The sequence below is a fragment of the Bison bison genome, unplaced genomic scaffold, assembly GCF_000754665.1.
Source record: "Bison bison bison isolate TAMUID 2011002044 unplaced genomic scaffold, Bison_UMD1.0 scf7180017864064, whole genome shotgun sequence".
In the NCBI taxonomy this organism is placed as follows: Eukaryota; Metazoa; Chordata; class Mammalia; order Artiodactyla; family Bovidae; genus Bison; species Bison bison.
In genome coordinates, this window is record NW_011494636.1 from 5,007,477 (window position 1) to 5,033,236 (window position 25,760).

Consider the following 25,760-nt stretch of genomic DNA (forward strand, 5'->3'; position numbering starts at 1 on the left):
TTGGCTTAAAGCTGAACATTCAGAAAACGAAGATCATGGCATCTAGTCCCATCACTTCATGGGAAATAGATGGGGAAACAGTGGAAACAGTGTCAGACTTATTTTTCTGGGCTTCAAAATCACTGCAGATGGTGACTGCAGCCATGAAATTAAAAGACGCTTACTCCTTGGAAGGAAAGTTATGACCAACCTAGATAGCATATTCAAAAGCAGAGACATTACTTTGCCAACAAAGGTCCATCTAGTCAAGGCTATGGTTTTTCCTGTGGTCATGTATGGATGTGAGAGTTGGACTATAAAGAAAGTTGAGTACCAAAGAATTGATGCTTTTGAACTGTGGTGTTGGAGAAGACTCTTGAGAGTCCCTTGGACTGCAAGGAGATCCAACCAGTCCATTCTAAAGGAGATCAGTCCTGGGTGTTCTTTGGAAGGACTGATGCTAAAGCTGAAACTCCAGTACTTTGGCCACCTCTTATGAAGAGTTGACTCCTTGGAAAAGGCCCTGATGCTGGCAGGGATTGAGGGCAGGAGGGGAAGAGGACGACAGAGGATGAGATGGCTGGAAGGCATCACCAACTCGATGGACATGAGTTCTCTGAGTGTTGGTGATGGACAGGGAGGCCTGGCATGCTGCAGTTCATGGGGTCGCAAAGAGTCGGACACGACTGAGAGACTGAAATGAACTGAACTGAACTGAACTGAGAGATGAGTACTAAATCCTTTTACTCACAAAAGGGCTCGCAATAGGACCAGCTGCGATCCACCCTTTCTGGCCCCATGACTTACCATTCTCCTTACTTTCTTTGCTCCATCCATATGGTTTCATTTTATGACCTCAATACAATGGTTCTCAATTCCAGCTTCATATTATTGGGTTGGCCAAAAAGTTCATTTGGGTTTTTGTGCCATCTTATGGAAAAACTCAAACGAACTTTTTGGCCAACCCAATGGAATTGTGTGTGGAGCTTTTTAAATACTGTTGTTAGAGCCACACCTTCGGAGATTTTGAATCACTTTTGTGAGGTGAAGTCTAGGCATTTGTATTTTCAGAAGGGATCCAAGTGATTTTAAGGTTCAGCCAGGGCTGAGAACCACATCTGTAATGCAACAAATACTTTCTCAAGTCATCTTTAGGCCCTAGTGTTTCTCTGTTTGAAAAACTCTTCCTCTGCTCTCCTGACCCCTATAAGTCTCTAAACTTAAGTCTAAAACTTCTTTAGAAAACAAATTTTCCTTGATATCCTCTGCTAGATTAGCTTCCCATAGAAGTCCCTGTAATTCCTCTTTTGATCATGTACCAATTTCCTTTGTTTCAAGTTTACTTACCCACGAGATTATTGGCAAATACTATCTGTCTTGCCCCCTGCTCTAGTCCCACCGCTTAACACAGTGCCTAGTACATGGTAGATACTAAATAACTGTCTGATGGTCAGCTGAAAATATCTGCATCCTGGGAATGCAGTCTTACAGTAATATTAAAGAACTATTCAGTTCCCTATTTTTCCATAGCAAGATGCTTGGTCGAAAGGGAAGATTTGTAAGAATGGCAAAGGCTTTTTGATGAGGGGAGTGTGTATTTGGGGTCCTATCACAAGTCAAGCTATTAATATGTTGACACTAAAACCCTAAAATGTCTGGAGAATCGGTGAAGTATGACTTCTAGTAGGGTGCAGAGATGAGAGTCCCACACGTCTCTGGAAAATAGCTTTCTAAGGAAAGACAGTGGAGGCACAAAACTAGTTTAAATAGAATGAGTTTTTAAAAGGAGGGGGGCAGTTCTATGTAATATAACAGCATAGTAAATTTCTCTCAGGAATTTGTCCCACCAATCTCCCCCAGAGTTAAAGTCTGAAATGAATGTAAGAACAAGTGAAAACTGAAAAAACTACAATACTGAGAGTGCACAGTGTAGTTACACTGGTTCTGGTGCTTTTTGCAGTAGTGAAAAATAATTTAACTGGATTGGGGAGTTGTTGTTTTAGTCACTAAGTCGTATCTGACTCTTTGTGACCCCATGGACTGTAGCCCACCAGGCTCCTCTGTCCAAGGGATTTCCCAGGCAAGAACAATGGAGTGGGTTGCATTTCCTTCTCTCTGCTTTGCAGGTGGATTCTTTACCTCTGAGCCACCTGGGTAGGGGGTGAATTTATTCTGGGTGTAGCCTTCGGCTCTCTTAGTATCTGGTCTTGGCAGGGTTGGTAGGGACACAAGAGCATCAGCAACAGTATCACTACCTTCCGTGTGGCACCAGCACAAAACGAAGAGGTAAGGACATTGAATACTCATACCTCAATTCACATGCCCCATTTCCCTGAACTTTTCACATTTTGCTGTTGTCAGAGAAAGGAGATGTTCTAGTGAGGTAGAGATGAAGGAAAAGGAATAGACTCACATACTATTCTAGAAGACCAGTCCATGGCTCCCTTTGAACATTCCCAGGAGAGTTTGTGAATTACCAGAGGGGAGTTCAAATTCCCTCAGGATAATGATTATTATGATAATACCCTGGCTAAGGTGGCATAAGACACACGTGATATGTATGTGATTTGAAACATCTGAGATTCAAGAAACTAGCCAAGTTGGCACAACTCCAATTTTTCTGGCCAAGAATGACAAGTGATACTGAACAAAGATGTCAATGATATAAGATATATATAAAAAGCAGATGGCTAGCTTAGAGAAGAAAACCAAAATAATAAATATGGAAGCTTAAGGCCCATAAGACTGGCCCTAAAATCCAGTGTTATGAAATATATTACGAAGTATACATTTCCAGGATTGTGACCATTTTGTCAATTTTTATGGGTTTCCAATGAAGAGTCATAGTGATTAAGGAGTAATTGAAAATGATATAAAAGAGAACTTATCCATATAATAGAAGTTAAAGCTATAATGATAAATGTATCTCCCCAGAAGAAGCACTGAAGAATTTCTGCGAACACTGGTGAACATGTTATATATTCTGAAAAACAAAAAGCCTAATTGGGAAAAGTAGAAATTCCTAGCTAAATTCTATAACTTCCTATACTGACACCATTGGAGAATCAGTTTGTATATGTTCAGTTCAGTTCAGTTCGGTCACTCAGTCGTGTCCGACTCTTTGTGACCCCATGAATCCCAGCATGCCAGGCCTCCCTGTTCATCACCAACTCCCAGAGTTCACTCAAACTCACATCCATTGAGTCAGTGATGCCATCCAGCTATCTCATCCTCTGTCGTCCCCTTCTCCTCCTGCCCCCAATCCCTCCCAGCATCAGAGTCTTTTCCAATGAGTCAACTCTTCGCATGAGGTGGCCAAAGTACTGGAGTTTCAGCTTTAGCATCATTCCTTCCAAAGAAATCCCGGGGCTGATCTCCTTCAGAATGGACTGGTTGGATAGGTATATGTTAGACAATCCTTATTGCTTATCAGTGTGTACACTGGCTTTTGGAATTAGGTAAGCATTATCAGTATATATAGCCCAGATGAAAGCACGCTGATAACAAGGAAGGAGTATTGTGAATCAGTGAATCCACAAATGATATACTAAAATAATATGGGCAGAACAATAAGATGGTGCTAGAGTTGTGGTAACAAATCTGGCTCCATGAAAAAGAGAGATGCTAGTTAACAGGAGAAGCAGAGGTCCACATTATTATAGATCAACTTAACAATGATTATTACTGCACAAGTAAGCAGGAGGATTAAAAAGGGCTTCTCAATTCTGGCTGTACATCAAAACTTCCTTGAAGCTTTTTTTTTTTTTTTTTTTTTTTTTTTGTTAATGTTGATGCCAGGTCTTGAATACAGACTAATTATATCCAAATTTCTAAAGGTGTGGTCCAGTATTCAAATCAGTATTTTTTAACCCCTTAATGTACTGTGAGAGTTGGCCTGTGAAGAAAGCTGAGCACTGAAGAATTGATGCTTTTGAACTGTGGTGTTGGAGAAGACTCTTGAGAGTCCCTTGGACTTCAAGGAGATCCAACCAGTCCATCCTAAAGGAGATCAGTGCTGGGCGTTCATTGGAAGGACTGATGCTGAAGCTGAAACTCCAATACTTTGGCCACCTGATGCGAAGAGTTGATTCGTTGGAAAAGACCCTGATGCCCGGAGGGATTGGGGGCAGGAGGAGAAAGGGACGACAGAGGATGAGATGGTTGGATGGCATCACCGACTCGATGGACGTGAGTTTGGGTGGACTCTGGGAGTTGGTGATGGACAGGGAGGCCTGGCGTGCTGCAATTCATGGGGTCGCAAAGAGTCGGACACAACTGAGTGACTGAACTGAATGTACTGCCAATGTTGAGATCCAGTGACTGAGATTTAAAGTGTCATATATTAATTTCCAAGGACTCAAGCTCAGTTAGAATGTATTTTATAAGAAAATCTGCCACTGAGACAATACCGCCAGAGGATCATTACTCATATCAGACAAAATGTTCAGTTAGTCATTGTCGAGAAATACAACTTGTGGATCTCTGGGCAAATCAAATGAAAGTGGTGACGAGGACAAAAATGTCTTTCCAAAATAAACGAATTACCATTATACTTCCATGTTACAATGAGAGCTGTCTGCCATACAGAAGGTTCCATGCTCTCTAAGTAAGAATGTGCAAAATGTTAATGTGTAGCATAGCAAAGACCTATTCTCTCAAGATTAAGTAAAATCATATTTGATGTTGTTAGGAATCAATACTAAATATGAATATAAATATTTTAGAGAAAAGAAAATAAGTCCTCTGCACCACTCAGTCTGAGCACAGCACAAAGAAGAGGTGTTAGACAACAATCAATATGATTCCCAGAAAGGTCATGGCAGGATGCTTATCTCTAGTGGGAAGATGCTATTTTCTAGTTAAGATCCCCAATCAGGAAGTTTCTATGACTATTTCAGTTAGTTTGGGCTGGTTTAATACGAGACCAGAAAATGGATGGGCTTCCCAGGGGGCTCAGTGGTAAAGAATCTGCCTGCCAAGCAGTAGATGTGGGTTTGATCCCTGGGTCGGGAAGATCCCCTGGAGGGGGAAATGGCAACCACTCCAGTATTCTACACCCACTTCAGTGTTCTAGGAAAATCCCATGGACAGAGGAGCCTGGAGGGCTACAGTCCATGGGATTGCAAAAGAATTGGACATGACTAAGCACTAAACAACAACAGGAGAATGAATGGTTTAAACAACAGAAATGTATTTCTCACAATTTTGGATGCTGTGAAGTCCAAGACCAAAAAATGGCAGATTCAGTATCTGCTGGGATTCCTCTTCCTGGTTTTCAGACAGCCATCCTTTCCTTGTATCCTTACTTGATAGAGAGATAAATTGAAAGCAAGCTCTCTCTTAGAAAGGCTCTAGTTGCTAAAGGATTGCTTATCCCTCATGACCTCATCTAAACCTAATCACCTCCAAAAGATCCTGCCTCCTAATATCATTACATTGGGGTTAGCATTTCAATATAGAAATTTATGAAAATTCAAACATGCACCCCACAACATGGACTTAATAGATAGGAATATAGTTCGATCCTTCAAGATTGTTCTTACACTCCACAGAGGCAGAACATAGATCCCACAGGGCGCTCATTACTGGAGTCAATGGAGCAGCACTGAGCAAATGGAGAAGGGCTCTTTTAGGGTGAGAAGCAATCAGGGGTAGTCATTTGCTTATGTGCTAGAGAGAAAAAACCCTCTTTGAAAAATCATTATCATAAAGCAGTACCTAAAAGAAAGGGTCTTCCCAGGTGGCACAGTGGTAAAGAGACATGTGTTTGATCCCTGGGTTTGGCAAGATCCCCTGAAGTATGAATTGGCAACCCACTCCAATGTTCTTGCCTGGAAAATTCCATGGAGAGAGCAGCCTGGTGGGCTACAGTCCATGGGGTCTCAAAGAGTTAGACATGACTGAGCGGCTATGCGCACATACATGCACCTGAAAGAACTCTGAGCTATTTCAGAAATACTGAGAATTTTTATAGACAGCACTAATGGGCCTGATACAAGAAAGTGACATTGCAACAGAGGCTTACATAAACAAGGGTGAGATGCAGAGAAGAAAAGAGATCCTGTTCTATTAGTCCTTCTCTAGTTCTCCAACTTCTTGTATAAAAAACTGGAAATTCTTATTGGGATCCCACTGAATATCATATATAAGTTTAAATTGTTATATTAGACAGCTATATATTTACCTGCACCTGGTTCTCATTCTGTAGTAGTGTGAGTTTGGACATTCTTCAGTAAGGCCTAACATAAATCATCTTGCTGGTATCTTCATAGACAGACTCCACAAGGAGTATATTGCACTTAACAGTGGTGTATACAAGAGCACCTGGTAAAGAGCATTCCTAACAAAATTTTGTCTGGAAATGCCAATTACGTAGACAACCATGGTTGGCTACAAAAGGCCAGCATTTAGTATCATGCATAGGTTTTAAATTACAATTTGTCTGGTCTCAACACTTCTATAAAAGTTTGGGCTTATGTTTCAAGTCCAGTTTGGCCTCTTTGGTCTCTGTAGAAGGCAGAATTACACACGGTGTTATGAGCCCCACAGATATATCATCATTGACTCTTTTCTTTTTCCTGGTACTTGCAGGAGCAATCAGCTACCAGCCTTTGGGACGCATACTCAGGTCTGATAAGTAATCAAGCCATGATCCTGGCCTTGAACTCCAGGTATAATAAGCTTTCATGCTCTCTTATTGGACTAGCTGAATACCTTTAAAATGTAATAGATACATATCAACAATGTGAAGTTACTCCAGGCTCCTCCACCCTAATTCAGCACCTATTCCTTCTGATGTTTATAAACCTTTCTGTATTGCATAAATAGGCAGATAAACTACTATACTACTTTTTATTTTTACTTTGTCTTAACTTTTCTGTAAGATCATATTTTCATTTCAATGGCAACAGAATACTTCCAAATTTTGACATTTTCTTATTGGAAGAAAAGTTATGACCAACCTAGATAGCATATTCAAAAGCAAAGACATTACTTTGCCAACAAAGGTTCGTCTAGTCCAGGCTATGGTTTTTCCAGTGGTCATGTATGGATGTGAGAGTTGGACTGTGAAGAAAGCTGAGTGCCGAAGAATTGATGCTTTTGAACTGTGGCGTTGGAGAAGACTCTTGAGAGTCCCTTGGACTGCAAGGAGATCCAACCAGTCCATTCTGAAGGAGATCAGCCCTGGGTGTTCATTGGAAGGACTGATACTAAAGCTGAAACTCCAGTAGTTTGGCCACCTCACGCGAAAAGTTGACTCATTGGAAAAGACTCTGATGCTGGGAGGGATTGGGGGCAGGAGGAGAAGGGGACAACAGAGGATGACATGGCTGGATGGCATCACCGACTTGATGGACATGGGTTTGAGTGAACTCCGGGATATGGTGATGGACAGGGAGGCCTGGTGTGCTGCGATTCATGGGGTCACAAAGAGTCGGACACGACTGAGCGACTGAACTGAACTGAAACTAAATTTTATCAATACTATGATGATCATCCTTGTACATAAAAGATTGTATCTGCTCTGAAAAACTTCTTTGAAATACCCTTCTGAGAGTGAGGTTTCTGGTTTAAGTGATGTGTGTGTGTGTGTATGTATGTGTTAATCGCTAAGTCATGTCTGACTCTGTTACTACCCCATGGACTGTAGCCCGCCAGGCTCTTCTGTCCATAGTATTTCCCAGGGAAGAACACTGGGATGGGTTACTGCCGGGAGCCACCACGGAGATCCCATCCATGACAAAGGTCATGCGGAAGAGACCTGACAGGCAAAGGCAGATCAGGCCTCGAGGGACCCCCTGAATCTGCTCAAGCATCTACCCCAAAACCAAAATCTGTCTGTCTTACTATTTTGTGCCTTTCACCAACTCTTATGACATTAACAGGGGGCTATCCCCGACCACCTTTCTCTGGAAAAAGTCAACTTAGGGCTTTAGTTAATAAGTCTCTTGGACATAAAAGGAATATTTCTATTTTAACCCCTCTGTTGACATTCTAGCTTGCCTGACAGGTTTATCCATACTCTTGCAATTAACACACATGATTGTTCACAACTCCCCAATCTTGAAAGGAACAGGAAGCCAAAACATTCTAAAAGTCCTAATGAGCATAGAGTCCTTTAAGGGATGAAAAATTATTAGACTAGATAGTACTGGTAAAGGGCTTCCTTTTTGGGCCAATGCTTGCTGCCAAGTGCCCATATCCCTTATCCATTGTGCACCTGGGAGTGCATTGGTTAACATAGTTGGAATGTAAGAAAAACAAGCAGCAGCCTTGGAATTAACCACATCAGACCTTTGAGGTAATTGGTTCTTTCTTTGTTGTAACTTGCTGCACCTTTGCTCTGTGAGAATGTAACTCTGTTTATTATTTTCTGAGGCTGGGAAAAACAGAAAAAAAACACTTTAAGGGAAAATAAGTTTTCTGACTGATCAGCCTTTACCAAAAAAGGGTCATAAAATGTCCACAGGCCTCCAAGGCCAGAACATATTGTACACAACATTGTTTATGGGAAAGGTATGCAGAAAAAATCCTGGTTTTGATAAACAGATGTAATGTTTGGGCTGACTCTGTATGACTTTGCATCTTTCATTTCCCTCTATGTACAAGTCAAGGTATAAAAGTTCCTTTTGAAAATAAAGTTATGGGCCTTGCTCACCAGAGCTCGGTCTCCCCATGTCGGTTTTTTTTTTTCCTTTTCCCTCCTTTTCTCTCTCTGTTCTTTCAGGATGACTCCTTGGAACACAGGAGCTTTACTGGCTTTCTGTGTTAATCAAGGAAGATCAAGCCCTGCTCTCTGCTTTGCTATCCTTATCGCCTAAGCCGTCATCCTGAGGGTACCCCTGGATCCTGCTGGGGCTGGACCCCGGCAGGTAACCATTTCCTTCTCCAAGGGATCTTCCCAACATAGAGACGGAACCCAAGTCTCATACATTGCAGGTGTATTTCTTTACCACAGAGCCACCAGGGAAGCCCTGATTTAAATGATAGGCAACCATAAAAATGCCCTGCTCTGGAAGATCTTCACTGGCCAACAGCTACAGCTGCTGCCTGTGTAGATTTGCCAACATGGTCTGCGAGGCCTCACTTCCTGTGGGCTGCTCGCATCAGTGACCCAGCATGGTAGGACAAATAACTCCAGTGGGTGCCAGTGGGTGACTTCAGCTCGAGAGATCCTCATCAGCCAGGCTGAAACCTCCTTGGAACTTGCTGTAATCCAAGACTCTTCCTACCCTAATCTTTTTTCCTTCCTTCTCTGCTTCTTTTGGAAATCTCTTTTACTTCTCTTAGACTTCTTAAAATCCTCTTTTAGCATCTGTTTCCCCTAAACCTGAAGTAATGCAAATTATATGAATTGTCTTAGAGCTTTTGATAGCGTCAATTTGTTCTCCAGAAGAACTGCACCTATAAGTGTTTCATCAAAGCCTAGTCACCTGGAAGATATGCATGCATATATACAAAGATACATATAGACAAGATTTGGAATATTATATTATTTTACAAGGTTCATGGAAAGGCAGACTGTAGATTAGAATCCCCTTCTCCATATTTCAATTTTTTGGTCTACTTAAATGTGTTAAAAATCTCCCACATACATAATGGTTTTCCTTTATTTTAAAAAATTTATTATAAATTTTGCTTTTCATATTTTGACCCAGTATTATTTGATATATAAAGATTTACACATGTTATATCTTCATATATACCTGTACAATTTAACAATATAAATGAATTTTGTTACTATTAAACCCATGGACTTCCCTGGTTGTTCAGTGGTAAAGAATCTGCCTGCCAAGCAGGAGATGTGGGTTCAATCCCTGGATTGAGAAGATCCCTTCGAGAAGGAAACGGCAACCCACCCCAGTAGTCTTGCCTGAGAAATCCCATGGACAGAGGAACCTGGTGGGCTATAGTCCATGGGGTCGCAAAATAGTCAGACACAACTTAGCAACTAAACAATAACAAAATTAAACCCATATAATATCTCCCTTCTTTTTTTGACTAATTTAGTCTTCCTAATTATTTAGTTTCTACTCCCTTTTTACTTCTCTTTTAAATCTTTAAAATTGCCATTATACTTATTTCCCCTTATAATTTTTTTTAAATAATGCATTTATTTTGTTTATGCCCTTCACTTCTTTGGTTGTATTTTTAGCCCTTTCAGAATCTTAAGTTATATGCATAGTTTATTATTTTTGTCTCATTTTAAATAAGAAAAAAAATGTTGATAATATTTAAATACTTCTAATTTTCTAATTTTTAAAATAGATTTCTCATGGTGATGAGAGAATGAAATATATATGCTTTTATAGTTTGAAACTTTCTATGGCTAACTATATGCAAAATATTTTTCAGCATTCCCTGATTATTTAAAGAGATAACCCTTGTTATCTGATTAGTATAATTTATTTATATCTCTTTATTAATTATATTAAAGCATAGCCTTATCATTTGCAGATTTTAAATTTTTACCTGCCACATACTAATAACTGAATGCTTAATCTTCTCCCATGTACTTCTATTTCTCCTTATATTCTTAATAATTTAATAGTTTTTATATTATATTTTAATAAATATGTTCAACAATTTTCAATTTTGTTTCTATGTGCTTGAGATTTTATGTTAATAACTATGACTTTTATAAATTTATATTAATTGTACATATCTCTTAATACTTTTTTATTTGAATTAATCATACAGCATATTGACATAGCCCTCCTGATTTATTTCTGATGTTTTATATAATATTCCCATGCTTTTATCAAGAGACATCTACTTTCCTTTATTCAATTGTGATTCTTGAAATTAATCTTGCAAAAATTTCACTTACTAATATTATATAATACTATTGCTCTATAATGAGAAGAAATAAAATATTTTCAAGAAAAAATTTTAGTATATTTGGTTTACCGCTAATTCTCACTTCACTCCAATATCTGAAACAAGTATTTAGCTCAAAAAATTTTTTAAAGCACACAGTAATTTGTGAGAGATATTTATTGTTTCTTCTCACATTTATTTCTATACCATATTGTTATATATCTTAGAATATAAGAAAAGTTTTACACTGAAATTCTCAAAAGTGTACTTGCTGATAATTGTCTATGTTGACCCATATATTTTTGTTGGGCTTTCTTCTTTATTATCACCAATATCTGACCCTCAACCTTCTTCACATTTAAATGGGAAGATTCTTACTCCATCAGCAGTTGTGAATGCATCAGAGCATCACGTGTGTGCTTAGTGTGCTTAGTCACTCAGCTGTGTCTCATTCTTTACAACCGCATGGTCTCTAGCCCACCAGGCTCCTCTGTCCATGGGGATTCTCCAGCCAAGAATACTAGAGTGGGTTGCTATGCCCTCCTCCAGGGGATCTTCCCAACCCACGGTCTGAACCCTGGTCTCTCACATTATAGGCGGATTCTTTACCATCTGAACCACCAGGGATGACCAAGAATATTGGAGCGGGTAGCCTATCCCTTCTCCAGGGAATCTTCCCAACCCAGGAATCAAAGCGGGGTCTCCTGCATTGCAGGCGGATTCTTTACCAGCTGAGCTACCAGGGGAGCATCATGCTACTTTCCTAATCCTTGTTCATTATGTGGACCATTTTAGCATTTTTAGAACTGGTAATATGATTTCAAAGTACATTACAAGACGATTTTCTATTTTATCAAAATATTAATTTTTCATTTTCCTAAACCAAATCATACATCCCTAGAATCCTACCACTGAAAAAAAAACCACTGGAACTTATTGATAGGTAACATACTTTTATTTGTTCAGAGTCTGAAAATCTACTGGAGTCCATGAATAAGTCAAATCAATCTTCCTAAGATTTAAAAAATTATCTACTATGTTCCGGGAAATTCCATTTCAAACAATGGATAGCAGATATTTAGATCTTCTTGTCCAGTAGAGGGAAATGATTCTGAGTTCAGCACAAGATTTCCTACCTTTACCAACTACATTACCATCTTGTAAAAAAAAAAATAATTATTTGTACTTTAAAAAATCAGGAGGCACAGTTATCCAGATCACACTTATCAAAGGAAAAATAGCTGTGTCACAACTTATCTTTTTAACGGTTGATGGGAAGGTTTATTTTGCCATCTACTGAAAGATATATCTCAATATCAGAAGTGTTACATGTGAAAAACACAGTCTCATGGATTAGATAAAATGTGGCAGTGATATATTTCAACTACCTAAATTTCAGCATGGCTTGAAGAGCTTAGCTGGGAAATAACCACCCTGTAAAGTATTATATCTATGGAGAAATATATTTTGAATTCTAAATAACTGATTACAAATTATTTTTTACCAAAAAAATGATTCCTTTATATTTAAATCACCATAATAATTTTAGAGTAATACTTAAAATTCACACGTTATATAAAGCCAAAAGTTGGGCCTCATGTTCTAGTATACTAACTCTTAAACTAAGAAAAGGCCACTAAATTTAGCTTACATCTGTTCTTTCCTTAGTCTAATAATTATATCTTTTTTTTTTTTTTTGGTCAGCTTCGTGGATCCTGCATTGCAGTTTGAAACTCAAGTGAAGATAATAAAGTCATCCTTTAAAATGGCATTTGCTGTCACAAATCTTGATGAAGTGAGGGAAATTGGAATGCATGAAGAAGACGAAAATGACCTAGAAGTAAGACTTTGCTTCCTTTGATCATGATGAGACGTCTTTATGCAGAGCAATCCCACAGAATGTCTGCCCACAAGTTGTAATCTATGTTTTCTTCTTCACTCTTTTTGGATATAATAGATAAATAGCATATTCCAGCACTAATCTCTTTTCCTGGATTCCTGGTGAACTCTACAATCCCTGGGGTGTAAGGAATTGTATAGAACTTATAGGAACAAATGGGTGAAGAGATTTTGGTTAATTTGTTTAGCAAGTCCAGCAAGTTTACTGGCAAGTGCTTCAAAGTAAATAGGAGCCAAGAAAAGTGCAGGTAGGCAGACTTCTGTAGTAAGATCAGTAACATCCATGGTTTTTTATTTCTCAGTCTTGCTACACAGTTCTCTTGTCCTACAAGGTATTAAAGCAATTCATGGCATGTTGTATTGAATGAGGTCTCACCTCCATAGCTACATCTTGCTTTATTTTTTTTACCTTCAATATATGGGGAGAACTGAGGATCCAGGATTACATAACTACTGGCTGTCTGGTTGTCTAACTTACTTGTTTTTCAGAATTTATACCGAACTATTTTAAACATATTTGAGGACACTCTTCTGATCTTAGTGTCTAAAGATGTCTACAAACTGCAGTTCTTAAAGGTAAAGGGAAAATAAATGGCTTTGTTTTCTTGTTATAAAGCTAAAGAGCATACTATATTGTTATTGTTGTTTAGTCCCTAAGTCATATCCAACTCTTTTTCAAACCGATGGGTTGTAATCTTCTAGCCTCCTCTGTCCTTGGGATTTTTCCAGGCAAGAATACTGGAATCAGTTGCCATTTCCTCCTCCAGGGGATCTTCTCAACCCAAGGATTGAACTTGTGTCTCCTGCATTGACAGGCAGGTTCTTTACCACTAAGCCACCAAGGAAGCCCATACTATATTTTACTTTTTACCATTTGCCATACTTACATCTCCTTCAAGTATCTGGCAGCTGAAAGATTTTCTTTACCTTCCAGAATGTGTCATTATCTCCCAAGTGAAATCCCTTCCTTTTATTTGAACCACAGAGACAGAATTTTAAGAATTCAATTTTGGGAGTATGGCAACAACAGACACTTAAGAAGCCAGGTTTTATGTGGCAACATAAGTGTGAACACAATATAGGGTAGCAGAACATACAATGATTGGTCAAAACCATCTTCAGGTCCATGTAACAGTTAGCCATATTTTGATAATGTTAATATGCACGTTCTTCCCTCACAATTCTGGGACTAGAGAATTCCATGGTCATCCTATCTTCATGGATATCATGGTATCAAGGAAGGTCTAATAAACATCCATAATCCCAATATTCATATCCAAGACTTCAGTATATTGTTAATGTGCCAGCCAGAGACAGAGACTTATCTGGACATATTATGATTTTCAGTTTTGCATTTTTAATATGATAGCATCCGGAGGCAGCTGTCTGGAAATACTGAGAAACTAGATTGATGGGTTTTGCAAATCATAAAATACATTCAAGGAAAGAAGTAGAATTGATATATATGAAGATAAATAGAAATGTGAAAGATAATAAAATATACAGTGCCTGATTTTAGTAATTTGTGCCTGATTTTAGCCATTTATTTTCCATGCACTTTAAGGTGGTTATTGAAAGTGAAAGGTAAAGCCAAGGGTTTCCTTGGAAGCTCAGATGCTGAAGAGTCTGCCTGCAATGCAGGAGATGTGGGTTCAATCCCTGGGTCAGGAAGATCCCCTGGAGAAGGGAATGGCTATCCATTCTAGTATTCTTGCCTGGAGAATTCTATGGACAGAGGAGCCTAGTGGGCTACAGTTCATGGGGTTGCAAAGAGTTGGACACAACTGAGTGACTAACACTTTCACTAACACTCCCATGTATACTCTTTCAACCACCCTATGCTGCTTATTGATCATTTACTCTATATCAGGCACTAAACTGAATACTTAATAAATGGGTTATTTAACTTAATCCTTAAAATAACCCTATGAGAAAGTTAAAATTATTTCTCCCATTTTGCAGATAAGGAAATGGAAGCTGAGAGAGAAGCAATATGTGGGCCTCTAATGAGTGGAGGCGCTACTGTAACTTGGGAGTCCATTACTTAACCACCTTATTCTTAAACGTACCACATCTAGAAACTCTCCTGATCCTCAGAAAGAGCTGAACCTCACTCCTGGAAAAGGAAGAGGCTGAGATTTAAAGACTCTTCATTCTTAGGAAATAAACTTCAGAACAGTTTTATACAATGGGAGCAAGTGAAAGGGACGAGATTTATCCAACCATTGGCATAAATACTAAGGACTCCAACAATCAGTCTTAAGAAGTCTACTTACTAATGGTGGTTAACATGTGAGGCACATGCAGTCTTATTCCTTTCCCAAGGTTATACCTATGTCCTTGCACCTGAGGATTTAGAACAAAGAGGCAGAAGCCACAGCAAGACAGACCAAATTTAGCAATGAATCAAAATTAACAAGAACTTTCCCACTGAGCTGCCTCCAGGAATATATTCTATACCGTGAGACAGAAAATATCTGTATCGTGAATTTGCAGAGGAAATTCTGGAATAAAGTGACATTTCAGGATCAGATAACATTTTGATTCTTTTTTAAAACTGAAAATCAGATCCAATGATTTAACAGAGAGAATTAGCATGCACTTTAAAATAAAAAGAAGAGAAGCAGTTGATGATAATCCTGTTTTCCATGATAATCATGGTAATCCTAATAATCCATGCTGAAGTTTTCATGATGTCTGGCAAAGTGATTGTTAACAGTGGATATTAGTAAATACGTGTTGGATAGAATTAAATAAAACAAAACCCATAGTGTAGCAACTATGGCAGATGAAGTACTATACTATTATAGACAGTGGTATACAAGCTCATTGTCCTACTTTTTAAATACATAGAGAATAGGTGTGAAATTATTGGGAGATCATGGGGAATCTTGGCTTCGTGAAGGTGATGATCTGAGCAGAAGAAAGGAAATTGTGGAAATAGAAACACCACGGTTCTAGGATGGTTCTTGTGTTTTCAACAGGAAATGGCTGTATGGATGAATGAAGATAATTCGTACATGCAGGAGGAAGCCATGGTGGTGATCAGCAGAGTGCTAAGCTTTGCAGCCAGGAAAGTCAGGGGATCTGTAAGTCACAGGGACTGCTCCTTTGCCACCTGCTCCTAAAGACTGCGCTTCTGCAGTATTGCTTTCCTTTGTTCTGCAGTGTTTGCTGAACGCCACCAGGTGGAAGCACACCAGCATTTTCCAGATGGTGGGAACTATAAGAGCCTCATCCAGCTTATCTCTGGAGAAGGCAATGGCACCTCACTCCAGTACTCTTGCCTGGAAAATCCCATAGATGGCGGAGCCTGGTAGGGGTCGCTAAGAGTCGGACACGACTGAGAGACTTCCCTTTCACTTTTCACTTTCATGCATTGGAGAAGGAAATGGCAACCCACTCCAGTGTTCTTGCCTGGAGAATCCCAGGGACAGGGGAGCCTGGTGGGCTGCCGTCTATGGGGTCGCACAGAGTCGGACACGACTGAAGCGACTTAGCAGCAGCAGCAGCAGCTTATCTCAGTCTTGGAAACAAACCTTTACTAAGTTAACATTGTCTTTAAATAATGTCTTCTAAAGATAATCGTTATTATTTTAGTCGCTCAGTCGTATCCAGCTCTTTGCAACCCCATGGATGATAGCCTCTGTCCACAGAATACTAGAGTGGGTTGCCATTCCCTTCTCCAGGGGGTCTTCCCGATCCAGGAATCGAACCCAGGTCTCCCACGTTGCAGGCAGATTCTTTACCATCAGAGCCATCTTTGAAGCACAGGAAGATCACAATTTTTAAAGATAATTAAGTCCGTGAAATTAATGAAGGTGAGGGGACCAATACATACAATGGACAAAAATATTAACAAATTAAAAGCTAAACTTCCCATAAGCAAGGTCTGTGTAGGTCTGTATATATCTATATCTGACACAGTGTAAATAATGAAGATTTGTTCTGCCATTCTCTAACTAAATATAACTACCCATTCTGTTCTCAGATTCTGGCCATTCACTGGATAAAACTATTTTCTTCATAAATTACCATGGCCTGTGTCTTCCAGACTCTCAGAGGCCATTGTCCTATTGAACAATTCTTTCATTTGTATTCTATCAGAAATACATTTTAAAATGGTATTCCTTTTACATGACCTGTGTGCCCATCAGGGTGAAGGAATGGCTCCACCCAAAGAATATTTGTCCTTTCGATTAAACTATTTTCAAACAGGTGAAGACATGTGAGCTAAACACATCACCTTATCTTATCAACAGAGATTTTTCCTAGATTTGGCATATCAGCATTCAAAAGACAGGTGAAAGATTTCCAGTCGAAGCTAACAAATTGTCCACATGTCTATCTCCACTCCCTCCACAAAATGATAGTAATAAAATGCATTGAATGTATAAAGCTACAGCAACAAAGAGAATTAGTAAAGGGATCCTAATGGGCTAGCGAGGTCAGCAAACTTCTGGATGACAGAAGAGATAGAAGATGCTGCTGCTGCTGCTATTAAGTCGCTTCAGTCGTGTCCGACTCTGTGCGACCCCATAGACGGCAGCTCACCAGGCTCCCCCGTCCCTGGGATTCTCCAGGCAAGAACGCTGGAGTGGGTTGCCATTTCCTTCTCCAATGCATGAAAGTGAAAAGTGAAAGTGAAGTCGCTCAGTCGTGTCTGACTCTGCGACACCATGGACTGCAGCCCACCAGGCTCCTCCATCCATGGGATTTTCCAGGCAAGAGTACTGGAGTGGGGTGCCATTGCCTTCTCTGAGATAGAAGATGGTAACTGATAAAGTCTGGCAGGAGAAGCTGAAAGACAAGGGGCACGTGAACATCAGGATGGAGGATGGCTGAAAAGGGAGGTAGTTTTCCCTATGGACCCTGGAGAGTCTGAAGCTATGGAAACCCAAGTAGTGATGAAGGGTGGGAGGCAGAGGAAACTTGAAGATGTGCTAACTCACTGAAAAGACTCACCTCATACAGAAGGATCTACATTGCATCCCATCCTCCTTTACACATACACTATTCCACAGGGAAATGAGTCCATTGGTAGACAAAATGTGAGGACTTATTTCTCAAAACAATTGCAAATTCCCTGAGAAAATCATCTTGGTTCTGTTGTTTAGACATACTTCAGCATGACCCCAGTGTCCCCATTCAGCTACTCTAAAGCCAAGTCGACCAGTTGACAAGTCTTGCTCACATACAAAATCCCACTAGTAGCATCCCATTCTTAAATATGACTAGACAACTGAGATTTGGCAGGCATTTGAGAAAACCCTCAAAATACAATAGCCCCAGGTAAATAAAGAGTACAAAAATGATTATCAAAAATAGATAATTTGGGGTACAGATGAGTATCTAGTCTCAAAAGGAGTAAAGAGGAAATATTTATATTCCAAAAGGAAACAACAAAAAGTGAATATGGCCTCTGTACTGATTCATCAAGCAGGAATAGATAGGCAATGCCCCAAACTGATGTGAGAACTGAAGTGGAAGTCCATTGTTTAGAGATGGATAAGAAGCAGCTAAATGACTTAGTAAATGTTTGCCTTTGGAAGTTAACACTTGAAACTCTCATAATTCTTATAAGGAATGGAGAGGCCAGAGATGTGCAAAAGAAGGAATCCATTAAGAAAGGGCCAGAAAACTAAGCAGGAGCACTTAGGGACAGAAACAGAGAAGCTACATGTCTCCATATCTTAACTCTTTTTTACTTTCAACACTTTATATAGATTTTCTAAAAAAAAAAAAAAAAAACAGAATTATACTGTATTAAAAATTCCCAAAGTCTTGTGTTTGAGGAGGTGTGACTGAGGTTGGCAGACTTCTGAAAGGACCTGTGCAGGGCATAATCAGTGTGCCCCGAGGTTCAAACAACCGTACTCTTCTCTTTGGCCATACGAGGTCACGTCTCCCCTCCACCTCAAACATGCTATGCAATCTAGACATGGCCACACCTACTCTGCTAGAGACACACATCTAGAAAGACCCTATCTGGCATCATTAGCAGCTTCCTTTACAAAGACACCTGCTCAGAGTTATACATACACGAGTTCATGAGAAGGGATAATCAGAGAGAATGCTCAAGGCAAAAAAACTATATACAAAAAACTCTAGGGCCAATCCCCTGTAAATGCTCCCCAGCTCCAGTGAGATAAACTGTAAGACATACTCACCTGGTTCTAGATACTTTTGCTATAAGCATCTTTACCATAGATATCTTTGTAGTGTAACTAATTGGCCATGAGGCAATTTTTTTTTTTCATGAAAAATAAAAGGAGGACATTGAAAAGGTCATTATGAAACTTGAAAATTTAATAACAAAATTTAAAAGACTTTCTTGATAAATGCAACTTAAATACATTTAAAATGTGTGTAAATTCGTGTCAATCCTGCCCCTGCAAAAAAAAATGGATTTTATTTTGTGGGTGGTACTTAAGCACTTGTCTTTGAAGGTTTTCATTCATAGTATAAGTTTGTTGCTTGTTGATTCATCTCCTTATTCAGCATGGCAATTTTTCTCTTTTTTTGCCAAAATTTCTTCCTTCATTAAGAGAGGCATTGGTTTCTGAGTATTAGAATGCATATTTGTAACAGCTTTATATTGTGTCATAAAAACCTCTTTCCTGTTTTTTGTTCTTGGCATGTTACCACATGTCTATTTGTAGACATTCCAACATTCTATGGAAAATGTAGGTTCACCTCTGAGCCTTTGAGACTCTTAACCTCTTTTTCCTTCAATGTAGCATGTTTCAAAATAAGAAACCAACTCTCGGGGCAAATCATTGTCATCTGTCGGCTCAATAAAGTCATCAATAAATGGGCTAACTGAAATAAAGTCTGACTCATTTCAACGAGTTGAAACCAAAGTGTCAGACAGAACTGTCAACTAATTATTTTATCTTTCACAGCAAAATTGCCTTATCACCAATTAGTCATGTGTTAAAATGTTTGCAGCAGAAATGTATGCGGCAAAAATTTTTATGGTAGAGAAGCTTGTGGCAAAAATACTAGACACATACTCATACTCCTCCGTTACCCACAATAGAGAAAAAGAGCACCTTGCCCTTTTTTCTTAATACAATTGCAGTTCTGAAAATCTTGCCATTCAATGGAAAATGAAACTTGGAATGCAAACCAAAAGAGCAGAGTACCCAGTGGAAATAAAAGGTTTCTTCCTGGGGCCTGAACAGCGACCTCTACTGTCTGCTTGTAGATTCTCCTAAATCATGTGCTGAGGCTTGTCCAACTCTGTGCCACCCCATGGACTGTAGCCCACCAGGCTTCTCTGTCCATGGAATTTCCCAGGCAAGAATACTGGAGTGGATTGCCATTTCCTACTGCAGGGGATCTTCCCAACCCAAGTATCAAACCTGCGTCTCCTGCATTGACAGATGGATTCTCTACCACTGAGCCACCTAAGGATGGGGGGAGCCCCAGGTATCCTTACAAAGAAGTATAGGCAGAAAGAATCCAAGGAAGACATCCACAGAAGCAAGAGATTATCTTCTCTTCTACTTAGACCATCACTTCCAGCATTCTAACTTGGTTATACGCTTGGCACATGACCTAGGTCACCTCATGTTTTTTCAGGAATGACTCCATATAAGTGTGTGTGTGTGCGCTATGTGTGTGTGAATGTGTGTAAGACTGAGATAGATGTGAGTGAGTCAAGCAACAAGAGAAGGTATATGAGATAAGGGTTTATGAGAGTAATACAAAGAAGGAGAAACAGGTCTTGGGATCTCCCTGGAAGGTTGGTTTGACTCTTTTACCACCAACCATTGTTCATTCATCAAAACATCTATCTAGGAAAAGTAATGATTCGTCTTAGAGACAAGAAGATTCTGCAGGCCCACTAGTTGAGCAAACCTACATGTGGGCAGAGTCCTAATTGTTTTTAAAAAATTGGTAATAACACTCACACTTTCAGAAAAGCAAAATGTCTCTTCCATCTCTTCTTCTACATGTCTGCTTCCCTCTCTATTTACATGTGATCTGACCAAACAAATCAGTCAAGATGTAAACCTAAATATTCGAGAAGCCTATTTGAGAAGCCACAAGGAAGTTGTGTGTGTATGGGGTGGGGGAAGGTGGGAGGAGAGATACATAAATGTTCTGATAGTAGCTTTCATACCCGAAGCAAATGTACTGAGTTTTTTAAAAAAATAATTTCCCTGGAAAGAATTAGAGCAATTGTAGGAAGAAAAGTCACACTTCTCCAGTGACTCACTCACAGAGTCATCTGAAGTGTTTCATACATGGAGAAGGAGCATGAAAGTTTTTGGACATTCGCTCCCCTACCCAGTATCCTAAGAATTTGCTACCTACAAATGGGTACCTACTTTATGGAATAGAAACTAACATTAGGTGGAATCTCTAGTATTTCTAAGCACTTTGCTAGGAACTTTCCTTTTTGTCATAAATATTACCGGCTTAGTTTCCACAATAATGTTACAAGGTAGCATTTGTTATATGCATTTCATAGATGAGAAAATTGAGACTCAGTAACAGAGAAAGGATTTTAATACATAGTTTGTGTACTCTGACACTCAACTGTAACCATAGTCAGATACAGTAAGCCCCCCACATATAAATCTTCAAGTTGTGATCATTCAAAGGTGTGAATGCAAATATGCCAGCCATTTCACTGTACTACTGTACTTTTCAAAATACTGTACTGTACGATTTTAGATGTGATATTTTTGTGGTTTTTTTAATGTATTTGTGTGAAAAGTATTATAAACCTATTACAGTACAGTACTCTATAGCTGATTGTACCTAAGGTAAATTTTTTGGACTTATGAACAAATTGGACTTATGAACACACTCTCAGAACAGAGTATGTTCATATGTGGGGGACTTACTGTGTGTTTGAGTCTGTGTGAGTGTGTGTGTGCATGTGTGTGTGCATATAAGACACAAACATTTAACATTGACTATGCTTAGCAAGCAGAGAAGGCAATGGCACCCCACTCCAGTACTCTTGCCTGGAAAATCCCATGGACGGAGGAGTCTGGTAGGCTGCAGTCCATGGAGTCACTAAGAGTTGGACATGACTGAGCGACTTCACTTTCACTTTTCACTTTCATGCATTGGAGAAGGAAATGGCAACCCACTCCAGTGTTCTTGCCTGGAGAAGCCCAGGGATGGGGGCGCCTGGTGGGCTGCCGTCTATGGGGTCGCACAGAGTCAGACACAACTGAAGCAACTTAGCAGCAGCAGCAGCAGCAGCATGCTTAGCAAGGGCTTCCCTGTGGCTCAGAGGAGCCTGGTGGGCTATAGTGCATGGAGTCGAAAAGAGTCGGACACAACTGAGGGACTTCACTTTCACTTTCACACTTAGTAAATGCGTCTTTCTGCTTTGTTTGTTCACTAGGCAAGTGTTAATGCTCCATGTTTGGGTGTCCTGGCAGCAGAGTTATCTCTTTTGTGTTCTCATTCTGATCCCTCAATCACACAACAGGCATTTGTGGGAATGTATCACCTCCTCTGCATTGCAAAGATTCAGAGCGGTAAGATTCATCTTTTCTAAGGGTTACGAAGAATCTGTTCCTAATTATTCTACTGTGGGTTCCAAAGAGGTTCTACGTCTGTAGATTTCTAAATCCTGCCCCAAGATCTATAGCTCCATTTATCAAAATGTATTTTTAAATCTTTTTTAGAATTATTTGTAAAATGTTATAGCTGGTTCTTCAATATTTATCCCTAGGTCAGGAATATCGCCTGGAGAAGGGAATGGCAACCCACTCGAGTATTCTTGCCTGGAAAATCCCATGGACAGAGGAGCCTAGTGGGCTATAGTCCATGGGGTCATAAAGAGTCGGACATGACTGAGTGACTTACACTTTCACTTTCATACTTAGATTAGTGTCAGGGTGTTACTGGCAGGGACAGAAATGCTGGGTGGAGGCAGGGAAGAAAGAGAAGAAAAATTACCAATCAGTTCAGTTCAGTCGCTCAGTCATGTCCAACTCTTTGCGAACCCATGAACCGCAGCACGCAGGCCTCCCTGTCCATCACCAACTCCCTGAGTTCACCCAAACCCATGTCCATTGTGTTGGTGATGCTATCCAGCCATCTCATTCTCTGTCGTCCCCTTCTCCTCCTGCCTTCAATCTTTCCCAGCATCAGGGTCTCTTCCAATGAGTCAGTTCTTCACCTCAGGTGGCCAAAGTATTGGAACTTTAGCTTCAGCATCAGGCCTTCCAATGAATATTCAGGATTGATCTCCTTTAGGATGGACTGGTTGGATCTCCTTGCGGTCCAAGGTCAGACTCTCAAGAGTCTTCTCCACACTATGGTTCAAAAGCATCAATTCTTCAGAACTCAGCTTTCTTTACAGTCCAACTCTCACATCCATACATGACCACTGGGAAAACCATATGAGACTCTTAAAAAGCATTCTTTTTGTCTCTAATAGAGCATCAAATAGAATTCTTGCTTCAGTGATGGGGAAAAAGATGTAAATAAATGCTGTTTTGGTCTACCTAACAAAGCATGAGGGCAAGACCTTATGGTATCAAACTATTTCTAAGTACCTAAATAGAGAACAGATTTGCCTTCCCATAATAAACTGTTTAAAGACAACAGATAACAAAGGACAATGCTTCCTGAGAGAAGAGAACAAATGAATAAATAAAGCAGAGTCTACAATTGATTGAGTTTACAACCTAGAGTAAGTTTCTAGGCTGCAGCCCAGAAATGAGCAACCCAAGGGTCCCAAGTTGAAGAGACAGATTTGGGAATCCAGAAAGATCAAGATATCTAGAGTTCACATGGCAGAGTACCAGAAAGGAGTGCTCCAGAGATCTGCAGAGAGTCCATTTAACTATTTAGCTATGTAAGGAAACTTCCTGAGGTTTGCGGGGTTAGGGGGTAATACCCAAAACGGTTAAAGAGGTAAAAGCACTGAATTCCAAAAGACTGGGAATGGTGCCCATGCCTATAAGCTAGAATTTGAAACTTCATAATTCACAAGTAATAAAGCAGATTACTCAAAGAGATTTTGTCTCATCAGGAGGAAAAAATTATCCCTGAATTACTTTAGTGCCATTCAGTCCATCTGTGTTAGTTGTTCAGTTGTGTCTGACTCTTTGCAATCCCACAGACTGTAAGCCAGGCTCCTCTGTCCATGAAATTCTCCAGGCAAGTATACTGGAGTGGGTAGCCATTCCCTTCTCCAGGGGGTCTTCCCAACCCAAGAATCGAACCTGAGTCTTCTGCCTTACAGGCCAGAGATTCTTTACCATCTGAGCCATACAGTGTCAGAGGGAATGTGAAATGATACAACTTTGGAAAATAATTTAGCAGTATCCTAAAAAGTCAAACACACATCTACCATATGATCCAGTCATTCTTCAGTCATTCCTCCAGTCATTCCTAAAAGAAATGAAAGCAAATATCCACTCAAAGACTTGTACATGAATGTTGACAGGATCTTTATTTTTAATAGCCAAAAACTGGAAACAACCAAATGTCCACCAAGAGGCAAATGAATACATAGATGATGGTATATACGTACAATGGGGTAGTATTTATCACAGAGAAATCAATCAGCTACTGACAAATACAATAATGTGAATGAATTGCAAATAATTTTGCTGAATGAAAGATGCCAAGCAACAGAAGAGCAGCACATACTAAATTGCTCCACTTACATGAAATTATAAAATACAAATGAAAGAATGCAGATCTGTGTGTATCTTTGAATCAGGAAGTGCTATAGTGTGTATCCAGTAGCAGGTTTGAGCAATTATGAAAGGACAGGAAGAAACTTCTGGAGGGAATAAATCTTTTTTATTGCAGTAATACTCTTATGGGCATATACATATATATAACCAGTCCATCCTAAAGGAGACCAGTCCTGGGTGTTCATTGGAAGGACTGATGCTGAAGCTGAAACTCCAGTACTTTGGCCACCTCATGCGAAGAGTTGACTCATTGGAAAAGACTCTGATGCTGGGAGGGATTGGGGGCAGGAGGAGAAGGGGACGACAGAGGATGAGATGGCTGGATGGCATCACCGACTCGATGCCCATGAGTTTGGGTGAACTCTGGGAGTTGGTGATGGACAGGGAGGCCTGGCATGCTGCGATTCATGGGATCGCAAAGAGTCAGACACGACTAAGCAAACTGAACTGAACTGAACTGAATATACATATATATATATATATGTCATTTGTGAAAGTCGCTCAGTCATGTCCTTTTTGAAATACACTCAGACTCTTTGCGACCCCATGAACTGTAGTCCATGGAATTCTCTAGGCCAGAATATTGGAGTGGGTAGCCTTTCCTTTTAAGAACTTACCAAATTATACACTTTAAATATGTTTCATATTGATTATATCTCTACAAAGCTGTTAGCAAATAAAAATTCAGTTAAAATCTACCTCTTCTAGAACTAAAGACATCTGCACGTGAAGCTTATTTGAAAGCTTTTCTCTTTGTTGCTATACCACTCCCTCAGTTCTTTGCAAAATGCCTCCAAGTCTGCTCTTTTACCAATAGACTTTCCAACTTAGCAGTAGCTCTTCCATTGCACTGAACTATACATTTGATGGCCGAAATGTACTTGATACTTGGTCATCCTATTAAAATTATATATGTCCTCCACAGAGACTTCTCTTAACACTTTATAAATTCTGGTCATAATATTAATATTTTATGTGACTAAACTTTCAGCAGAGAGTTAAACATTCAGAAAATTTTACATTCCCAGAATTGGGCAGGAAGAGGAAACTAGAAATAGCAATGTTATAGAAGGAACCAGTGGTCAAATGAAAATCTTAAACTTTCTTCCTTAATACAGAGGGTACTGCAAAAAGTAAAAATAAAAAGTATGATAAGCCTGGAAATCATTGTATCCAGCCTTCTTCCTCTGGTACAGAATTTCTACCCAAGAATTTGCAAAAAGACAAAAGTAAAATTGCTCAGGTAACTTAGCTCCCACTTTATCCTATAGCTTTTGTTTCATGTGTAAATTACTTTTAATGGCAACTTATTTCAACAAAATTTATATTAATAGATTTTTTCTCTTTTATTTAAATTAAATTCAGTAAAGCAAA

General features: G+C 39.5%; 1 protein-coding gene across 1 annotated transcript in view; it reads left to right on the forward strand.

Moving 5' to 3' along the window:
- MROH9 (maestro heat-like repeat family member 9) overlaps nucleotides 1-25,760 on the forward strand; it is a 100,223-nt gene that overhangs the window by 15,933 nt on the left and 58,530 nt on the right. The window contains exons 4-9 of the mRNA XM_010836725.1: nucleotides 6,571-6,650; nucleotides 12,505-12,640; nucleotides 13,189-13,275; nucleotides 15,684-15,788; nucleotides 22,073-22,208; nucleotides 25,505-25,629. Coding sequence (XP_010835027.1) covers nucleotides 6,571-6,650; nucleotides 12,505-12,640; nucleotides 13,189-13,275; nucleotides 15,684-15,788; nucleotides 22,073-22,208; nucleotides 25,505-25,629 — 669 coding nt within the window. The remainder of the gene's footprint in view (nucleotides 1-6,570; nucleotides 6,651-12,504; nucleotides 12,641-13,188; nucleotides 13,276-15,683; nucleotides 15,789-22,072; nucleotides 22,209-25,504; nucleotides 25,630-25,760) is intronic.